Consider the following 15,663-nt stretch of genomic DNA (forward strand, 5'->3'; position numbering starts at 1 on the left):
TGTAATATATAAAAAATCAAGTCATAATACTGACAAATATAATAATAACAACACATTTACCTACACAAACCACTACTTAAATTAATAAGGTTAATAAGAAAGAGATAAGAAATAAGATACCTTAAGAAAGGAATTTAAGTAAATTCCAAAGATAAACAAATCTGAAGTCGTAGTAAGAAACTTTACAAACAATAATATAAACCACTGATAAGAAATTTCGGTCACAGGTCAAGAGACTATGACGATAAGCTTCCACTTTAAACACCCTTATCGTCATAAGATGAACTAAGATAAACTTGAGCATCATCTACACACAGTACTGTGGCAGCCATGGCATGTCTTCCCCTGCCTAGCATAGTCGTGGAGGGAAGCCACCACCACTACTTCGCTAATCTTCGTTAGTTACCACCAGGTGATACGTTATCAGTCACCCCCCCCCCCAGGTAACGTAACGTTACACAGTGTTATGGTGGGTGACGCCATGTCATCAGAGCAATAGGTGAGGTCATGGTGTTTGAGAACTGTGGTTGTGTGTGTTGACATTATTATTAGTAACATCTTTACTGACAAAAAATGAATTACAAATTGGCCTAATCAGAGGAACTCAATTAGGCAATTATGCAGATCGCCTCTTGCTCACAGCGGCAGTATTTCCTTCACCAATATATTAATTGCAACATGAACAAAAATAACTTTCCTGCAACAGAAAACCCAAGATCATATTTTCACCCCGTTCAGTACATCATGTATGTATTAACACGATGTACTGAACGGGGTGAGAATAGCTTCAGCTACCTCATCCCTTTGTGTGTATTTTACCTCAATAAACTTATTTCAATTTCAATTATCGCTTACATGTATAAGATCTTGCATGTGAACGAAGCCTTGAGTGCAAAAGAGAAATCTTGCAAGTAAACAAATCTAAAGCTTAAGCCAGAGAAAAAACATTTTACATCTCATATATATGGGTTTGTTTACCTTAAGAACAGACAGCTGCAGCAGCAACATAGGCAGCCAACCTCCTTAATCCAGTACCTCGACCGCCCCATTTGTCTGAAGACTGTAGCCTCTGGGAGCGCCTGAAGACCCTCCCATACCCTTTATCCCAAACACCAGCTCTTCAAACTTGAACTCTCCCGGGTGTATGCGTGTCTAACCACTCCATTACAAACGGGTTTCTTCCCAGAACCAAGATGTCGGGTCCAGGAGGCTTCCAGATGCTATACAACCCGATAATGTGCTTTACGATACAAATATCAAAGTGTAATAATGTTTCCAGTTAAGTGTCTCGTGGATTTGATGTTTTCAGGTTTCCCGACTAATATACTGATGTTCAGAGTACGGTAAAGCTACGCAGGGCAGCTCCCAGGTGGCATTTTCATGTACTTACAGTGCCAAATTAACATACACAAGCACTTCCAGGCAGTAGTATTCGGAATATGCGTGTCCAGACTATGCTACTGGTATCTTTGTTTCCAGACAACAGCCTTCGGGGACTTGCGTGTCCACGCACCAGCAGTACTCGCTTCCAGGCACCAGTCATCGGGTATTTATGTTTCTGACCACCAGTATTTGGGTCTTGACGTTTCCGGCCACGTGACTCGAGGTATTCCTGCTTCAGGTCCACCAGACACACCAGGTCACCAAACACCAGTCACCAGACACCAGTCTACTAGATACTGCCGTGTCTATTAATCGATTGATTGATGAAGATTAAGCCACCCAGAGGTGGCACGGGCATGAGTAGCCAGTAAAACAGTGTCTATAAAATAATCGGCCTTTTATTGTTCTTTCCCGAACTTGAACTGTCACTTGAAGGAACCATGTTGAAGGTCTACCTGCAGTTCCTTCAGTTTTGACTTCAATGAGACACGCAACAGCTCTTACAAATCCCCCTTCGAGGGCCTCCAATGTTAACAGCTGCTGTTTCCAAACACTTGGGCCAGCATGCACTAGTAATACTGTCCATATATTCTCAACACCTGAGCATTATTGTCTCACGATACTCGTCTTACAGGTTGGCAAGATACTGTCTTCTCGCTTCTTATCAATTCTCACGACAGAAGGAGTTTCGTTATATATTAAACATTATAAAACTACGTGAAATTTTGTTCTTTAGGGTAAAAAATAGCTTCTATTTTTAGTTTTATTGTCGAACCTAATGGAGAGAGCGAACGGTTAACAGTTTTATTATCTGACACTAATGAAGCACGTTTCTCTTGACCCCTCAAGATGCTATTGTCTATGACCTTGAGCTTGTTCCATCATGTCCAATTTAATATCCGCAACTGGGTAGTTCAGCCCAAGAGAAAAAGATTATATAATTGTCATGAAAGTGCGCTGTCTGCCGGCTGGCAATGATGGGGTATTAAGAGATAATAACAGGAGATTCACCGAGAGAATTATCCCGTGCCAGCGCCTGCACAGGTGTACAGAAGACACAGGTGTCGTCTGGCCGCTTATTGCATCATTTCCATATTAGCTCTGGTTAATCTTTGGGTAATGAGACGCACTTGAGGCCACAGGGATCGCTCCTCGATTCCATGTCGTGACTTGCAAAACAAAGTTTTAAACCTTATGTGATAATAAATTAGTTTCTCTCGAACACGTGACCGCAAGAACTGACAAATGCATTGATGCACCTCATTTCGTTTTCTATGGCGAGGGCTTAATATATTTGTATTTTGATGAATTATTGAAACAAAACTCGTGGCATAGTAATCTTTAACTGGTTACCGGCGGAAAAGATGTCGATAAGGCACATGAGACATATTAAATATTATAAATATATCCGGCGAGAAGCACTTTGGCCAAATTGTACACAGCTCCATCTTCAGGCGTTCCTTGGTTCAGTAAGTTCGTTATCGCCAACTTTTTAGCGAGTTTTCAGTGAACGATTTGTGTTTCCCTTCATTAGACCTCGTTATAACTGCGCTGGGTCACTAGCTCCTGTACGAGATTCCTCGACAATAATAAACAAATCTTCAAGGCTGTTGTCTGAGGACTTTTATATAAACACTTTGAATATTAACACGTATCCTCTAGAGACATAATTTCACATTATCACTACCGCTATTTATACTCTGCACCCAACTGTTTTTTCCAGTCTTCCCGAGACTTTCCCAGAACCTCTGGAACACTTCTCGACACAGCCAAGGTCCCCAGAACCACTGGAACACTTCTCGACACAGCGAAGGTCCCCAGGACCACTGGGACACTTCTCAACACAGCCAAGGTCCCCAGAACCACTGGAACACTTCTCAACACAGCCAAGGTCCCCAGAACCCCTGGAACACTTCACAACACAGCGAAGGGGCACACGAGAGGGCGGGCATGAAGAGCAGGGTTGGGATAAGGCGCAGTAGAGGCGAGCGGGACACCCGGCAGCCCTCAGGGCCCAGCACAAACTGCAGGGGCGACAGATTATCTCTTTGGGCATACTCCCTGTCCTCTTGTTTATCTCCTTATCTCTACCCGTTGTCATCATAACATTTCCAACTCTCATGGGCCATTTTGTAGTCTTAACACATCGCCAGTTATAGAATTATTTAATATATAATGGGGGTTAAATTAGTTTATTAACAAACTAAGGTACACAGCGCTGCGCCGCTTCCGTGTTCTATATATTCTATAGAGTTTAAGGAAACTACACGCTGGGTTCAGTTAATATCCCCTAATCGCACGATGGTTCAAGATATGGGATTGAGGAGAGTCCACTAGCCTCCACTAGCCTCTACTAGCCTCCACTAGCCTCTACTAGCTTCTACTAGCTTCTACTAGCCTCTACTAGCCTCCACTAGCCTCTACTAGCCTCTACTAGTCTCTACTAGCCTCCACTAGCCTCTACTAGCTTCCACTAGCCTCCACTAGCCTCTACTAGCTTCTACTAGCCTCCACTAGCCTCCACTAGCCTCCACTAGCCTCTACTAGCCTCCACTAGCCTCTACTAGCCTCCACTAGCCTCCACTAGCCTCTACTAGCCTTCACTAGCCTCTACTAACCTCCACTAGCCTCTACTAGCTTCTACTAGCTTCTACTAGCCTCCACTAGCCTCTACTAGCTTCTACTAGCCTCCACTAGCCTCCACTAGCCTCTACTAGCTTCTACTAGCCTCCACTAGCCTCCACTAGCCTCTACTAGCCTCCACTAGCCTCTACTAGCCTCCACTAGCCTCTACTAGCCTCTACTAGCCTCCACTAGCCTCCACTAGCCTCCACTAGCCTCCACTAGCCTCTACTAGCCTCCACTAGCCTCCACTAGCCTCCAATAGCCTCTACTAGCCTCCACTAGCCTCCACTAGCCTCCTTTAGCCACCACTAGCCTCTACTAGCCTCTACTAGCCTCCACTAGCCTCCACTAGCCTCCACTAGCCTCCACTAGCCTCCACTAGCCTCTACTAGCCTCCACTAGCCTCTACTAGCCTCCACTAGCCTCTACTAGCCTCCACTAGCCTCCACTAGCCTCCACTACCCGACTACAAGTAACCATGAGGATATCTTGTAATCAGTGGATAACATAGTTATTCAACTACATGACACTCGTATCATTTGGTGCAAGATCACTGTTAACTGGACATACACTTATATAATATTGAAGATATGTGTTCCAGCTTTTTTTTCACAGGTATTAACAATTAAACAGCTCGGCGTTGGGAGATTGGTAACATTACTAATTGGGAGTTAAATGCAACATTATCTATCTGTCTGTTATCTATCTATTATACATTATCTATCTATTACTCATCATGATGAGTAATACCTGTGTGAGATAGCATTCATATAAAGGAGTTTCTTTAACCCTTACTCAGCGTATCCACTATATTATTTGTAATTGCTATTATGATGCAGGTGATAAGTCACAATAACGTGGCTAAAGTAAGTTGACCAGACCACACACACTTGAAGGTGAAGCGACGACGACGTTTCGGTCCGTCCTGGACCATTCTCAAGTCGATTGTGAGACTGGGCCATTCTCAATCGACTTGAGAATGGTCCAGGACGGACCGAAACGTCGTCGTCTTCGTCCCTTCACCTTCTAGTGTGCTATTATGATATCTTTATGCGAGTTGGTTTTTCCAAGTCGTTGAAAAGTCAAGTCAGTAAATTACTACTAGTGTAAACAAATCCACAAGGGCCGTGACGAGGATTCGAACCTGCGTCCGGGAGTATCCCAGACACTGCCTTAATCGTCTGAGCTACAACAGGGTTAAAAGGGTTGAAACCGAAGTTCTACTGAACTTACTGGATGTTCATTTGATGCATCACGTTAGTGTGATCTCTGTGTGTGTGATGATACTACTAGTGTGTTCTTCAGTGCAACTATGTGTGTAAAGCTTAGCCAATTTGATCTCACACTAGAAGTTTGTCTAGTAGACACACTAGAAAAAACAAAATGGAGGCCTGGTCGAGGACCGGGCCGAGGCGCTAAGCCCCGAAATCATCTCAAGATAACTGTGTACATCTGTTGTTTGTGTACGTGTTAACGAGTGTTGCAGTACGACCTGATTGCAGGCCAAGACACCAATCAGGGATTCAGGAATATCAGGGATCACAGAAATAAAGGAAACTGCATAGGGTTTATTGACCCATACTTGGCAGATATACCCAACCATTTATACCCATAGTAGTAGTAGTAGGTATAATATGCCTAGATCTACTACTAGATCGACAACCTTACCTAGAAACTACTACTAGATCGACAACCCTATTTCCAAACCAGTATTTACCCAGGTCTTCCCTGAATGAAAACTTATCCAATTAATAATCACTGTTATATTTTGTCGGAGTGATTGATCACAGGTTTACAAGACAAGAAATAAGCAACTCTGGTTCTTCTGCTGTCCACATCCTGTGAAGTGCCAGCAAGCAGGTCAATACGGATTTCCCGACACCAACTTCACCACCACAGCTGTTTAAAGATAAGCAGTCTGCCTCGAGACGGCTGTAAAGTGCTGCATAATACAGTTGTGTACGTGGACAACTGATCCCTAGAGACCAGTTAATTGTCCTACTACCATAACGCAGTCTCCAAACTTGTAATAATTCTCTCCAAAAGTTCCCTCTCCAAGCCCTTATAGACACCCAACCCCCACCCCACCTTCACTCACACATACACACACACACACACACACTCACACACACACACACACACACACACACACACACACACACACACACACACACACACACACACACACACACAACACACACACACACACACACACACACACACACACACACACACACACACACTCACACACACTCACACACACATACACACACACACACACACACACACACACACACACTCACACACACACACACACACACACACACTCACACACACACACACACACACACACACACACACACACACACACACACACATACACACACCACTCAAACATATGGACACAAATTTAAAAATACAACAAATATTTGAGAGGAAATGTATTATAATCGTACCAAATGTAACATTCACAAACTAAATTTGTGAAAAATATGAAAAGTGTCCACTAACACCTAGGAACTACCCGATACTAATGTGATAAATAAAAAGAATAACACATACACGTAAACTCAACTACAAAACATTTAACACAAAAATATACAAAATAGAGCACCAACGAAGTGCAAGAATATCGGTTCATATGGAGGAATTTTTTTTAGACCGACGACTGAGGTCAGAACTGCATAAATGAGATGGATATTGGCGATTGACCGCTCGTAACGACCAAGTGCACTGAGAGCTAACGTGTGGAACTACCACTATTTCCGGGTTCGAATCCCAAATGGGTTAAATTATTTATAGTTTATATATAAATTCCGACAAATGGCAGCTATTACAAAGCCATATATTTGAACAAGCAATATAGCATCTGCAGTGAATCGACTTAGCACTTAAATCCAAAATGCGTAGCTGATAAAATGGAACGATTTAGCAGCAACACCCAAAGTTACAGAACTTATAGCCAGGTTACATAGACGAGATAACCAAACCCATGTAACAGTTACAGCCGAGCTATATATTTTCTACACTAAATGCACTCTGCAGCTATAAGCAAGACACGATACTTCTAAGAAAACGAAGCAAAATCAACAGCAAAGCCAGACAACAACGGAGAGACTACCTGAAGTGATGTTCCTCTACCGGAGGCAAGCAGGAGCCGGCGTCAAAGAACAGGCCGGTGCCATAGGGCGAGTTCGTGGTGATAGCCATGTCTTGGGTCGTTTCCATCAGGATGCCCAACAATGACGGCACACCCTGTGACCTTCCAGCCAAGCGAGCTTTAGGAAGTCTTATGGGCGAGTTGTACACAGCTGGTAGAGGTAATTCGGCATCGGGAGACGAACTTCCTGACGAGTCAGACTGTGACAACTGGTCTTCAATCAACAATAGGTTTGAGTCCGAGCAAAAACTTACTCTGTTTTGCCTGATTAACCTACCCAGATGGATTTCTTTCAGAGAACGCCTATTTAAAGGCGGACTTAAACTGGCTGACTGGCTAACTCTAAACGTCTCTCTATGTTTTTTCTTTGATCGTGACCTTAGCAAGTGACGCATGCTTGCCAACGAGCTCGATCTGGTCAATGAGTTCAATTTCACTGTCGAGTTGTTACTTTTAGAGTTTCTTGATTCCGCCATAACCGATTTATCTTCCACGATTGTATTTATCTTCCCTACGCGTTCGTGCTTGGCCTCACCAGATACTGAGGACCAGCTCGAGATGTCAAACTGGTTGTAGATGGGTCGCTGGTATCTCAACAATACTGGGGAACCAGACTTTTCCTCGAAGTCAAAGTATTTGCCGCTACGATCGCCGACGTAGCTACTGCAACAGCTCCCACTGCTACCGCTGGAACATCTATTGTCGACAGTAAAAACATCTTCATAGTCGGTACTGTAAAGGCTACTTGTTCGACTGAAACTGTGACTTGCTGTCCTACTTCGGATACTCGTTTCACTTTTGCTGTCACCTAATTCAACACTGCTGGAACCTGTTGAAGATCCATTACCTGACCCACTACTACTGCTGTCACGTATGTAGTTGTCACAAGTTTTAATGTCATTTCTGCAGTCACAGGAAGAGTTGAGGTTGTTTAAAGCAGGGCAGTGGCAACTTCTGGCAAGATTTTGGCCTTCTGCAGTACAATGGTGGCCACTGGCAGGACTGTGGATTATATTGCTGGGGCACTCGGTGGTAGAGGAGTATAAGGTAGGATTGTGGTGGCTCGTGGTAGGACTCTGGCAAGGACTGCTACTGGGAGTTCTCTCGACCCTGTGCAACAGCCGTTGATGTAACCACTTTGGGGTCCTGTGCAGAAACCTTTTACCGAGACTAACAGGGACCTTGCTGGATTCACTTCCTGAGGGTGCACTGGCGGGGCGACACCCACAATCGTAAATAACTGCTGACCTCTTGCCAGTGCCAAGACTACATGGAACACTGGCTCTTAAGGCTCCAGGTGCTTCACAAGTTACGTCATTGACTGTTGATGTTGCGAGTATATGAGTAGCAGTAGCATCAGTGGCACTATCAGCTGTATCTCCGTCAGAGATAGCCTTGAGACGGACAGGACTCACACTTACACTACAACTGTCGTTACCATGTTCCTTACATTGGAAATGAGTTGATTCTGGGTTTGTGGCAGGAACACGCGTGGCACTGTACTTCCGCACCCTCACATTTTCTGTACTATCTACATCTGTATGCACACCTGCACCAGGTATATACGAGAGTCCGGCTGCAGGTGATTCAACGCTACCTGTGTCCTCACTGTTAGCTTGTGGTGTAGGCTGATGGTTGATGGCGGAGGCAGGCGAGGCACGCACAGCTGTAGCAGGTGTGATAGGCACTGATGAGGCAGATGCAGCTGCGCTTGTGCCAGGAGTGGTTGGGCCAGGTGCGGTTGGATCAAGTGTGGTTGGATCAGGAGTGATTGAGCCAGCGTGCGGAGGGAAACACTTAGCAGTAGCGAGAAGCAGGCGAGGGTGAAGCACGCCTGAGAGGACCCCTTGAGCACACTGAGGGTGGTATATCTCGCCCTGCCCACCAGGGGCTTGGGCCCACCTATCACCGCTACTCATAACTACTGATACGATACCACTGACTTAGGCTGCTCTCTCACTCATCCTCTACCACCCACACAACTTGGCTTCTATTCCAGTATCACAAAACCATTTTCTCACGAGTAGTATTACTGGCTGTGAGAGCGAGGTCTACAGAACACAGCCTGGAATTGTTAGCAGCCGGAGTGAGTACTAAGAGGCTCTTGCCTGACTCTCATGGGTACGATCACCTTATCAGTTAGACTTCCGTGCCATGGCTTGTGCGCACAGCTTGGGGGTCCCGTAGTTATGTCTTTCTTAGTAATTATTCATCTTCTACTCCTGGATACATCTTGCTGTTTATTAAGGCCTTAGCACTACCTCCTGCAGCAGGTGGCAGGTCACAGGAGTGCCAGGCATCTTGAAGGCCACACACACAAAGGTCATATTAATGAGGGTTGGGCGCACGTTGTCAAACAGTGCCACTGGGTCCAGCTGTGGACATGCACCACCACAACACCACCACCAGCGCTGCCTGGGAAGTGCCACCACACACACACACACACCTTTCCTTATCACTTGACACTTCACCGCCTGTGTGTCGAGAACCGTTCATGAAGTGCATAGAGTGCCTTGTGTTCAACAAGGATCAGTTAGTAATGGTGGACCAAGTCAACACTTGTGTGATAAGAGACGCGAGGAGAGTGCCAGCGGCCTCTCGCCACCATCAGAGCCACACTGACACCACCGGTCACTGCCTGGCACTGTACTCTTGTCATTGTCTTCATTTACCAACACTGCTTCAACTTTTACAATATTTTACACTCAAATTTCACACAATTTATATATATCTTGATATACCTATATATATGTATGTGTGTGTGTGTACTCACCTAGTTGTGCTTGCGGGGGTTTGAGCTTTGGCTCTTTGGTCCAGCCTCTCAATTGTCAATCAAGAGGTGTACTGGTTCCTGAGCCTATTGGGCTCTATCATATCTACACTTAAAACTGTGTATGGAGTCTGCCTCCACCACATCACTTCCTAATGCATTTCATTTATTAACTACTCTGACACTAAATTCTTTCTAATGTTTCTATGGCTCATTTCGGCACTCAATTTCTTATCTGTGTTCCCTAGTGCGTGTGTCCCTTGTGTTAAATAAACCCTATTAATTCCTTTGAGAATCTTGTATGTGGTGATCATGTCCCCCCGATCTCTTCTGTCTTCGACGTTAGGTTTAATTCCCGTAGTCTCTTCTCACAGCTCATGCCCCCTCAGTTTGGGCACTTTTTTTTTTATTATTATTATTTTCTACCACAGACGTGGCCACACATTTACAATGCTAACCAGCATATATACATTTTCTTCTGTCCTCCATGGACAGGGTTAGAGAAGTGTTAAACATATAGTTCAAGGGTTTATTGAACACTCAACCACAGGTGATTCGGTGCCTTTAAAATGCTAAACTAACCTACATACGTAAATACATAGATACACAGATTTACGTATGCCCTACATGTGTGTGTGTGTATGTGTGTGTAACCCAAGTGTGGTTACAGGATGAGAGCTACGCTCGTGGTGTCCCGTCTTCCCAGTACTCTTTGTCATGCAACTCTTTGAAACTACTGTTTTGGCCTCCACCACCTTGTCACTTAACTTGATCCAACCGTCTACCACTCTACAAAGGAGAACTTTCTAATATGTTTTCGGTATCTTTACATTCCTTGACTAAAATCTATGACCTCTTGTTCTTGGAGTTGCAATTTTCAAAAAAAAAATCTGTGTAACTTGTCGATTCCCGTTACTATCTTGTATGTAGTCGTCATGTCTCTTCTTTGTCCTACCAGCTTTGGCAAACTTAACACCTCTAGCCTCTCCTCGTAGTTCTTGTTTTTTCAGTTCCGGAAGAGATTTACTGGCATGTGTTTGCACCTTTTCCAGTTTGTTGCTGTGCTTCTTGAGACTGGGCTAAATACCTCTGCTGCATATTCCAATTTTGGTCTCGCAAAAGGTCGTGAAGAATTTCTTTAATATTTCACCATCCATGTATTTAAGAGCGATTCTGAAGCTGGAAAGTGTAGGGTACTCGCACAATATTCTTTATATGGGCCTCTAGTGACTGTATTCTTACTATCCAGATCCGCCCTCTTGATCTCTTTCTTTGTCTGAGTTCTTTAACGCCTTTCACATAATGTGTATGTTGTGTGTGTGTGTGTGTGTGTGTGTGTGTGTGTGTGTGTGTGTGTGTGTGTGTGTGTGTGTGTGCGTGCGTGTGTGTGTGTGTGTGTGTGTGGTAAAGGAGATTCCCAGCAGTAAGGGAGAGTGAGGGAGACCTACTAGCAGTAAGGGGGGAGTGAGGGAAGACTTACTAGCAGTAACAGGCAGCTCAAAGTGATAAGGGAATCCGGTTTTGTATCACAAGATTACCATGCCGGATGTGGTCTCTCTCTCGCTCTCTCTCTCTCTGCCTCTCTCTCTCTCTCTCTCTCTCTCTCTCTCTCTCTCTCTCTCTCTCTCTCTCTCTCTCTCTCTCTCTCTCTCTCTCTCTCTCCCTCTCCCTCTCCCACTCTCTCTCTCTCTCTCCCACTCTCTCTCTCTCTCTCTCTCCCACTCTCTCTCTCTCTCTCTCTCCCACTCTCTCTCTCTCTCTCTCCCACTCTCTCTCTCTCCCACTCTCTCTCTCTCTCTCTCTCTCTCTCTCTCCCACTCTCTCTCTCTCTCTCCCACTCTCTCTCTCTCTCTCTCTCCCACTCTCTCTCTCTCTCTCTCCCACTCTCTCTCTCTCTCTCTCCCACTCTCTCTCTCTCTCTCTCCCACTCTCTCTCTCTCTCTCTCTCTCTCTCTCTCTCTCTCTCTCTCTCTCTCTCTCTCCCCCCCCACTCTCTCTGTCTCTCGCTCTCTCCGTTTTAATGTGATAAATTAATGTGATAGAATTGTTGTGTGTTATGGAACTCCTAGGAACCTCGACCTAGTTGTTAATTAACAACCGCTCGCTACCCACAAAGTCTCATCTCTCATCTCTCTTTCTCTACCTGTCCATTTCAGTACTTTGGGAAAGAGCAACTAAATTTTATTTAAGCCATGTAATACAAGCAGCTCTGTAGAAATATACGATAGCTTGATATCTTGTCACAATGTTTTCCCCATTTTCTATGCCATAGGTATTTTGTTTATATTCCACACTTTGTTCACCAATCTTTTAAGAAGACTCTTTTGTAAAGCTGACTTTTATATACTGTTCATATTTTTTTTCTCTACTGGTCAAGCATTGCCGAGTAATAGAGTTTGCCACGAGGCGAGGAGGTGGGTGAAGGGTCATAGAGTAAAGCACAGGTTCTATGTTCAGCTCTATAGAACCTCTGTTCTATATCTTATGTTCTGAATAGTGCCGTAACAATAGTAGACGTAGCAGTGCGTAGTGGTAGTAGTGGTGGTAGTTGTGGTAGTGTTAGTAGAAGTGGTCCTAGTGGCAACACCAGTACCTGTCTTACCAGTAGGACTAGTAGCAGCAAAAGCAATATTTGTAGTAAGTACTATCGGTACTATCACCAGTAATATCAACACTATCACTAGTATTATCAACACTATCACTAGTAATATCAACACTATCACTAGTATTATCAACACTATCACTAGTAATATCAACACTATCACTAGTAATATCAACACTATCACTAGTAATATCAATACTATCACTAGTATTATCAACACTATCACTAGTAATATCATGACTATCACTAATAATATCAACACTATCACTAGTAATATCAACACTATCACTAGTAATATCAACACTATCACTAGTATTATCAACACTATCACTAGTAATATCAACACTATCATTAGTAATATCAACACTATCACTAGTAATATCAACACTATCACTAGTATTATCAACACTATCACTAGTAATATCAACACTATCACTAGTAATATCAACACTATCACTAGTATTATCAACACTATCACTAGTAATATCAACACTATCACTAGTAATATCAACACTATCACTAGGTAATATCCATTCTATTAACATCAACACAATATTAGTAACATTTAGCGACAATACTACTTTATAAACGGTTTATAATCAACGACTTGAGTCGTCGAGATGCGAGTCTCGTCGTCTTCACCACACACGGGAACAGTTGACTGACAGTTGAGAGGCGGGCCGAAAGAGCCAGAGCTCAACCCCCGCGAGCACAACTAGGTGAATACACTCAGACCTTGATATAGCATTCAGGAGAACGCGAGACATTTTGGTAATATTTTTTGACATAAATTGCACAAATATACTAGTGGGGGTTTGGAGTCTAAGTTGTTATATGTGTGATAAGACATAACTTGTTTACGATTTATGTTGTATGCAATTGAAAGGTTAATTAAATTGTTTTTAAGGTAAAATCAATTTTAAATGCAAAATACCTGTAAATTAATGTAAATATAAAATTGATTATAATAGTTATGCAAGATAAAAGTGCCTTTTTTTTCCTTCATTACTGAGTTAAATTTTGATTAACCCATTTCACACATATAGTGTTATGTAGAGTATGTAATAAACTAATAATTGTAAGTTCCTTCCAAACCAATTTTAATAAGGATATATATAACTGAAAACTCACTCCCTAGAAGTGACTCGAACCCATACTGCCAGGAGCACTCTGCAACTGGTGCACAGGGCACTTCCTGTACACCACTTGCAGAGTGCTCCTGGCAGTATGGGTTCGAGTCACTTCTGGGGTGTGAGTTTTCAGTTTCATATATGCCTGGGGGACCATTCAGGCTTGTTCGCATGGATATATATATATATATATATATATATATATATATATATATATATATATATATATATATATATATATATATATATATATATTAGCTAAGAATGATAAAACTAAGCATTTATGATGTCAACAGCAGGAAATAACTGATTCTTCATTAATGGGGTATATTCAATTCACCATACAAGGTATATACCTTTCAAGGTGGTATAAGCCACTCCGTCTTTCATTATTCAGCTTCAGTATACTGTAGACGTCCACACTTCCCGGCCGACGCTTCGTGGATCACTTGATGATCCAGCGCTCGACTCTCACCGACCAACGTGTTCTGGGTTATAACACTGACCCCGTGTTCAGATTTTTCGTGTCCGAGTCCCCCCAGGCAGCCGCCATCATGCTGCACTCTCTGTGTTATACTGTACAGGATGGTACCTCCAAAATGCTCTGGACTCGCCACCTTGTACTGTTTAAGATTGTACCCCAAAATGCTTTGCACTTTCCCACTTGTACTGTCCAGGATTGTACTTCCAAAATGCTTTGCACTCTCCACCTTGTACTGTCCAGGATTGTACCTCCAAAATGCTCTGCACTCTCCACCTTGTACCTCCCAACTTTGTCTTTATGGCTAACTGTTCACACTGACACAATGTATATAGGGAGTTATTGAACCGTTTCATAAAATCTGTATTCCAGTTTCTCAAAAAGCTTTCTTGGAACCTCACTGAACTTCCGAGAAAATTTCGACTCCTTATTGCCATTCATAAATTCAAGCTAACCTAGGCCTTCTGCTATGTAACTGCACCATTCAATAATCTTAGCCACAACATATGAAGGATTTTCTTGGCTTCAAAATCCTCCAATGACAAAGCATCATGATTTAGGAAGAATTCATCGTGTTCCTTGCAACTTTCTGTCCATGGTGAATTTTTAATATATTCAATTAATATTTCATACAGACGATGAGTCACAATAACCTGGCTGAAGATATGGTGACTAAATCACACATCAGAAGGTGAAGGGACGACGACGTTTTGGTCCGTCCAGGGGCCAGATTCACGAAAGCAGTTACGCAAGCACTTACGAACGTGTACATCTTTCCTCAATCTTTGACGGCTTTGGTTACATTTATTAAACAGTTTACAAGCATGAAAACTTCCCAATCAACTGTTGTTGTTGTTATAAACAGCCTCCTGGTGCTCCGGAGCTCATTAACTGTTTAATAATTGGAAACAAAGCCGCCAAAGATTGAGAAAAGATGTACAGGTTCGCAAGTGCTTTCCTGAATCTGGCCCCAGGACGGACCGAAACATCGTCGTCTCCACGTCTTCTGGTGTGTGGGTTTAGTCTTAGTATTTTATATAGCCTGCCAAGAGGATATTGATGTAACTGGGTCTTGGTACTGATGACTGTGTCTCAAGCTGTTGGTGGCCTGTCTTTGAAGGATCTTCAGAAAGTGAATGCCAAGAAATAGAAGATACGAACATAGGCAACAACACGAAGATGAACACTGGGAAAGGCATAGGGGGGGGGGGATGGATAAAGAAAATCTAATGAACTTTGCATAGTTTATATTTGAACAAAAACAATCAAAATTTTGTTACAATGTGAACATTCACAATTACATGATACCCGATTTCACAGACACAATGATGAACAAGTATGAGTGAAATTACTCATTTGACAATAATACTCGCAGCGCCTGCTGGCTGCTCTCACACTTCACTACAATACTTTATTACGAAATTTTTAAAAATTTGGAAAATTCACTTTCCAAAATTCGGAAAGTGACAATAATAAGTGAAGAACACTTAGTAAATATTAAAAACACAAATA

General features: G+C 43.0%; 1 protein-coding gene across 12 annotated transcripts in view; it reads right to left on the reverse strand.

Annotated features, from left to right (window-relative positions):
• rdgA (retinal degeneration A) overlaps window positions 1-15,663 on the reverse strand; it is a 699,236-nt gene that overhangs the window by 473,572 nt on the left and 210,001 nt on the right. For 5 of the 12 annotated variants that reach the window (XM_069331300.1, XM_069331301.1, XM_069331297.1 and 2 more), the window contains exon 1: window positions 7,130-9,783. The exons of 1 other annotated variant lie outside the window; for it this stretch is intronic. In XM_069331300.1, coding sequence (XP_069187401.1) covers window positions 7,130-9,087 — 1,958 coding nt within the window. In that variant the 5' untranslated portion in view covers window positions 9,088-9,783. Of the gene's footprint in view, window positions 1-7,129; window positions 9,784-15,663 lie in introns of those variants that run through there. 6 more of the 12 variants (XM_069331299.1, XM_069331298.1, XM_069331291.1 and 3 more) reach the window with 3 other exon arrangements.

Source organism: Procambarus clarkii, chromosome 25 (genome assembly GCF_040958095.1).
Source record: "Procambarus clarkii isolate CNS0578487 chromosome 25, FALCON_Pclarkii_2.0, whole genome shotgun sequence".
In the NCBI taxonomy this organism is placed as follows: domain Eukaryota; kingdom Metazoa; phylum Arthropoda; class Malacostraca; order Decapoda; family Cambaridae; genus Procambarus; species Procambarus clarkii.